Below are 7,043 nucleotides of genomic sequence, written 5' to 3' on the forward strand. Positions count from 1 at the left end.
CTAAATGTCTTCTAACTCCATTAAATATTCCCAGAGAGAGTAATAATGCATAGAGAGGGAAATGGTAGGTTGACCAAGTTTCACACCATTTTGTGACCACGATAAAATCAGCCATATTATTGCCAAAAAAAACGACACATTTAATCATTTATTTATTTTGTCGCACACTCGCGCAAATTTTGATAATTCACCGTTCATAAATAAAACTTTGCTTTTCGTTTTTGTGAATTTGCATATTTTAGTCCCAGGTTTAACATTATAGAACCTGGTAAATCTCTAATTTTTTGGATTAATTAACCTGATTTGAATCTAAATATAGCAAAACTGCGCCCGTAAAATTGTTTGGTTTGAGCACGAAGCTACACGATTGGCTATAAGTGCTCTGTCCACCGCGGGAATCGAACCCCGTAACGATACGATTAAGCAGCCATCGTAAAGAATGAACTACGCGTGTTTGATGTGCTAACTGTGCCCCAAGTATAAGTACAAAACACCCTGTATGTGTTGAGATTTTGACATCATAAATAAAACGCTAGTACAATGGAACGATAGACTGTATAAAACGTGGTTCTACGTGTGTTGCTGTTCATGTTTGAAAGTTAAATATTACTAGTGCAAACAGTGTAAATGAAGCAACCACAAACTGTGATTCACGACTCAAAACATCCGTGACGTATACCCTACTTCCTTCCCGGGCTTCTTAATGACACTCGCACGTATCCCACCCCTCTATTGGCTAAGCACGTGATTTCAATTCTGCTGTAAAATATCCGATTGGTGTCTAAATTATCAATGTTATAAATATCGCTGACTTACATTGTTTCTGAAACAATAAATGTTCTATTCATTTCACTACTCCTTAAGGCTTAGTAGAATATGATAACAAATATTTTTGGATTTACGTATATACTAATAATTATTATTATTAAATAGTTTGTGCTGTTTCGTACAAAGCTCTTCGATGGCTATCTGCGCTAGTTGTGTTTAATTTGAAAATGACAGACGAGAGGGAAGGCAGCTAATCTACAACACCCACCGCCAACTCTTAGACTACTATTTATCAACTAACAAGTGGGGTTGACCGTCACGTTATAACGCCCCAAAGGCTGAAAGCGAGCATGTTCGACGATGGGATTCGAACCCGTGCGCCTTAATCACCAGGTCAGGTCAGACCCTGTAATTCTTGAGCCGATCATCAATAAAAGGTTCCACGTGTAGCATTATTAAGTAAACTATCAGAATATGTTTTTATAATTGTAAGTTTTATTTCTTAACTTCAAACTGTGTTGTTGATTTACTTATCGTTATTATTATTTCGTATCTACTTTTCCAGTGATGACCATGGCTTCAGTCCACTACACTGGGCGTCCAAAAACGGCAAAGTTAACATAGTGGAGATGCTGATAGCCCGTGGGGTGAGAATTAACGCCACTAATATGGGAGACGACACTTCATTACATCTCGCCGCAGCTCACGGTCATAGGGATGTTGTACATATGGTGAGTGTTGGGTGGTTTACTGTGGGTGGTCGTAAGGATGTTGTACATATGGTGAGTGTTGGGTTGTTTAATGTGGGTGGTCATAAGGATGTTGTACATATGGTGAGTGTTGGGTGGTTTACTGTGTGGGTGTTGTGGGTGGTCATAGGGATGTTGTACGTATGGTGAGTGTTGGGTGGTTTACTGTGGGTGGTCATAGGGATGTTGTACATATGATGAGTGTTGGGTGGTTTACTGTGGGTGGTCATAGGAATGTTGTACATATGATGAGTGTTGGGTGGTTTACTGTGGGTGGGCATAGGGATGTTGTACATATGGTGAGTGTTGGGTGGTTTACTGTGGGTGGTCATAGGGATGTTGTACATATGGTGAGTGTTGGGTGGTTTACTGTGGGTGGTCATAGGGATGTCGTACATATGGTCAGTGTTGGGTGGTTTACTGTGGGTGGTCATAGGGATGTCGTACATATGGTCAGTGTTGGGTGGTTTACTGTGGGTGGTCATAGGGATGTCGTACATATGGTCAGTGTTGGGTGGTTTACTGTGGGTGGTCATAGGGATGTTGTATAACTAATTGAAATATTTTTATTTCCTTTGTTAAACTTATAAATTAGTAGGGGGCGACTGCTACTCGAGAGACTAAGATGTATGTATTACCAGTTCGTGGTCAATCGCTCAGCCTTAGCTGAATACGGTGACGTCGCAAGATCCTCTCCCTGTCGTTACTTTACAGGGACAGGCTTTCAAACCGTTTGTGAACAGGACTAAATCTCGTGACGCTGTATTGTGAACAACACCTTATAAACGTTACCCAGAGTAAGTCTCGTGACGCTGTCGTGGGAACAACACCTTATAAACGTTACCCAGAGTAAGTATCGTAACGCTGTCGTAGAATCAACACCTTATAAACGTTACCCAGAGTAAGTATCGTGTCGCTGTTCTGTGAACATCACCTTATAAACGTTACCCAGAGTAAGTATCGTGACGCTGTCTGGGAACAACACCTTATAAACGTTACCCAGAGTAAGTATCGTAACGCTGTCGTGGAATAAACACCTTATAAACGTTACCCAGAGTAAGTCTCGTGACGCTGTCGTGGGAACAAGACCTTATAAACGTTACCCAGAGTAAGTATCGTAACGCTTTCGTGAGAACAACACCTTATAAACATTACCCAGAGTAAGTATCGTGACGCTGTCGTGGGAACAACACCTTATAAACGTTACCCAGAGTAAGTCTCGTGACGCTGTCGTGGAATAAACACGTTACAAACGTTACCCAGAGTAAGTCTCGTGACGCTGTCGTGGAATAAACACGTTACAAACGTTACCCAGAGTAAGTCTCGTGACGCTGTCGTGGAATAAACACGTTACAAACGTTACCCAGAGTAAGTATCGTAACGCTGTCGTGGGAACAACACCTTATAAACGTTACCCAGAGTAAGTATCGTAACGCTGTCGTGGGAACAACACCTTATAAACATTACCCAGAGTAAGTATCGTAACGCTGTCGTGGGAACAACACCTTATAAACGTTACCGAGAGTAAATTATGTCAAACATCGTCAAGGGGAATAGATTTGTTGAATTGGACGATGGAGGTTATTGTAGGGTGTTGCTTGACTTAGTTCGCAGATGTTAACAGTAGCAGAATGTTTCGTGGTTTATTTAGTATAAGATCGATACACATTTGTCTCGATAGAATATAAAAAAAAACAAAAAAAACGTATATTGGATGGTGTAGTGTCAGAAAAATCTAATTATCCCAGTAGAGGATATTAAAAACCCTCTAACAACGCGTCAGAAACAGATGCGAGGAATAAAGGCTGTCCTCTGAAATAAAGGATTGATGGGGGACAACCATCGTGAGTGCATCGCGTGTTTGTCGTGCTCGTGACGAACCCAATCTCGTGGTAACTTCAGCATCCGACACATTGAATAAAGTTGAATATGGACGAAAGTAAAGTCCTGTAATATCATCAAATAGAAATAAGCGTTGAAACCAGGGGAGGCACATGCCTCTCAACTTTGGACCCGGTAGCAATCCGCCCCTTCGAATGGGGAATAGAGACTTGAATATATAATTATCAAGGAAAATCGTCGTTTCAGCTTTGAATCCAGTGGTCACGGTTAACGTAGCAAATAAGGTGCCCCCTATCGTCGGTGTCCCCCCCCCCCCGATATTCAAATATATTCCGCCGTCCTGTGAAAATAGAACAATACAGTCAGATAAAAACTGTATATATTGCTTGTTTGTTTGAAGTTAAGTAAAAAGATACACAATGGGCTATCTGGGCTCTGCCCACCACGGGTATCGAACCTGGTTTTTAGCGTTGTAAGTCGGCAGACATTCAGCGTTTTTTTATCCACATAGTTAAGTTCTGTGTGCTAATTAGAACAAATAATAAAATAATTCTAATTTGTTATTCCATTTTAGCTTCTTCGAAGTAAAGCTGATATCAACGCCGTAAATGAGCATGGAAACACAGCTCTTCATTATGCCTGCTTCTGGGGCTACGCAGCCATCGCCGAGGTAAGCCCATTCCTTCTCGGCCCAGTTTGTTTTTATTTTGTCGAAACTGTTACAACGACGTATACTGGCTGCCTGTTTTTATTTTGTCGAAACTGTTACAACGACGTATACTGGCTGCCTGTTTTTATTTTGTCGAAACTGTTACAACGACGTATACTGGCTGCCTGTTTTTATTTTGTCGAAACTGTTACAACGACGTATACTGGCTGCCTGTTTTTATTTTGTCGAAACTGTTACAACGACGTATACTGGCTGCCTGTTTTTATTTTGTCGAAACTGTTACAACGACGTATACTGTCTGTCTGTTTTTATTTTGTCGAAACTGTTACAACGACGTATACTGGCTGCCTGTTTTTATTTTGTCGAAACTGTTACAACGACGTATACTGGCTGCCTGTTTTTATTTTGTCGAAGATGTTACAACGACGTATGGAAGGGGGGAGGAACGTGAACGTTTTTTGTGTAACTGAATTTATTTTTTGGACTATCCATAAAAAGTTCCATTTCTGGAACGTTTAAGTTGTCCAGAATTTCTAGTTTACGAAGATTATCTGTTTCCAGGATCTAATAAAAAACGGTGCCCTCGTGTCTGTCTGTAACAAATACGGCGAAGTTCCCCTTGAGAAGTGTAAAGGACAGCTCGCTGAAAAACTCCACAGTAAGTACTGGATCTCATGTAGAACAGTTACATATGTGTACTGGTGATCTTGTGTACAAAAATATATAAAACGTTTGGAAGTTTCTAAAACAAACTTGTAAGTAAAATATTCTAGTATACATGAAAATTCTTGTTATTTTGACCCATTCATAAAACCGTATTTTTTTTACAAAATCTGTTTATTTGTAATTATGCACAAAGCTACACAATGGGCTATCTGTGCTCTGCCCAACACAGGTATCGAAACCCGGTTTCTAGCGTTGTAAGTCCGCAGACATACCGCTGTGCCACTGGGGGACTTACAAAATCTAAAGAATTTGAAATGTTATATTTTTGTTCGTTTTTTTTTTCCAAACACATTTCAAACGCGTTATTTTCTCTCTAGTTTAATATGGAACTATTAAATTATTATCTCTAAAACCGTTTGATCCAAAGCAGTTTTGCCCCAATAAATATATTTTGAAGTAAATAAATAAACATAAGTTTTTGGAAAAAGTACAGTTTGAGATGGCTAATAGAATTATCAATACTGTTACGACAGCGGAAGTCACGTGACGCTAGTAACACGTCACGAGATTCTAGAAGGATCATGTCTGTTCCTGGTAACTCTAGTCTTTTCTACGCGCCCTCTATTTTTGTATATATAAGCCGGCAAATGAAGTGACGGCATAGATAATTGAAGACAGGCAGAGATAGAGACGGACAATTGGGTCAAGTAAAGTGCGTGAATCGTTGTGAATTGTAGCGTGTGTTTAAGTTAAAGTGACTGTGGAAACTGAGTGCATTGCAAAGTTGTATTGAGAAAGAATAAACTAGTTTTATTTAAGAAACGACTTGTTTCGCTAAAGTTTCATCCGAAATAAATTATACGGGAAATTAACAAACGACCAGAGACGTAACAATACGTTCATATATCCTCAACACTTTGATCTTATACCTTTGTTTGAAAACCTTAATCGTTATAAGAAACGAATAGTATTCTTGTTATAAAAATGTATTGTTGCCCACATAAGATCGATTTGTATCTGATTCCTACATTAAAAAATTCCTGATTATACTACAGATTATTTAATCTTAAAAGGTTAATAATTTCAAAATTGATGTCTTTGTTACAGAGCTAGCAGAACAGATGGGCCAAGATTTTAAGAAAATCGGTTTTAAGGAACAGAGTTGGCTAGGAACAAAAACCAGAAGTCGTAAGAGCTATCATTTTGTTTTTCATTCTAAAGTAAAGTTAGACTTAACAAGTATTGTTAAGAATTTTTATTTAACAAGTTAATACCAGTATTACAGCCGTAAAGTCGTGCTATTATTCCTTCTGTTAACCAGCTAAGTTATTTGTACGAGCAAAATAATATGTGTTAAACAAAAAGTCACACTAAATTGAAGGTTTAGTAAGAATTCTCTACTTTTACACTTTTATTTGCCTTCCTTGAGTACATATATTAATTCGTAACTTACTTTTAAAAGTATGTTCGTTGTTGAAATTCTTATAGTTGTCTTTATTTGAAAGTATAACTCTAATCTAAAATAGTGTTCCAGAATTCCTTCCCCTCGATGAAAGTCTTAATTTTGTGTGCTATAGATGACCCACGTTTTGAGTTGGATGAACAAACATTCTTTTTGTAAAGCTTCGAGATGTGGTACGAGTAATTGGTAACATACGAGTTTCTGCTTTTTGTTAATAAAAGTAATATTTTAACCCAGGACTAGGTGGATACGTTAAGGAATATTTTAACCTAGGACTAGGTGGATACGTTAAGGAATATTTCAACCTAGGACTAGGTCGATACGTTAAGGAATATTTCAACCTAGGACTAGGTCGATACGTTAAGGAATATTTCAACCTAAGACTAGGTCGATACGTTAAGGAATCTTTTAACCTAGGACTAGGTGGATACGTTAAGGAATATTTCTACCCAGGACTAGGTGGATTCGTTAAGGAATCTTTTAACCTAGGACTAGTTGGATACGTTAAGGAATATTTTAACCCAGGACTAGGTGGATACGTTAAGGAATATTTTAACCCAGGACTAGGTGGATACGTTAAGGAATATTTTTACCCAGGACTAGTTGGATACGTTAAGGAATATTTTAACCTAGGACTAGGTGGATACATTAATGATTTACAGAAAACTATGGCCTATATTCACCTCATGTTGTTCATTAACCATTTTCTAATAATATTTAACTTTAAGCTAACTGATATCTTCACATGCATAGTCCTTAAAATGACTGTTGCTTGGATTTTAACTAGGGAACTTAGGAGAATATAGCGGAAGTATAACAGTCCGGAGGAAAATAATTCTTGGAGATTGCTTGAATATCAGGTTGTACCTGATGATGACAAAACCTT

General features: G+C 38.4%; 1 protein-coding gene across 1 annotated transcript in view; it reads left to right on the forward strand.

The window, feature by feature from the left end:
* Positions 1 to 6,796, forward strand: part of LOC106475962 (integrin-linked protein kinase-like) — a gene marked incomplete at its 3' end in the record, with an annotated part of 10,431 nt that extends 3,635 nt beyond the window's left edge. Inside the window, exons 2-6 of the mRNA XM_013936637.1 lie at positions 1,334 to 1,499; positions 3,934 to 4,029; positions 4,591 to 4,687; positions 5,803 to 5,934; positions 6,395 to 6,796. Coding sequence (XP_013792091.1) covers positions 1,334 to 1,499; positions 3,934 to 4,029; positions 4,591 to 4,687; positions 5,803 to 5,934; positions 6,395 to 6,796 — 893 coding nt within the window. The remainder of the gene's footprint in view (positions 1 to 1,333; positions 1,500 to 3,933; positions 4,030 to 4,590; positions 4,688 to 5,802; positions 5,935 to 6,394) is intronic.
* Positions 6,797 to 7,043: the final 247 nt, after the last annotated feature.

This window comes from Limulus polyphemus, unplaced genomic scaffold (assembly GCF_000517525.1).
Source record: "Limulus polyphemus unplaced genomic scaffold, Limulus_polyphemus-2.1.2 Scaffold9518, whole genome shotgun sequence".
Taxonomy (NCBI): domain Eukaryota; kingdom Metazoa; phylum Arthropoda; class Merostomata; order Xiphosura; family Limulidae; genus Limulus; species Limulus polyphemus.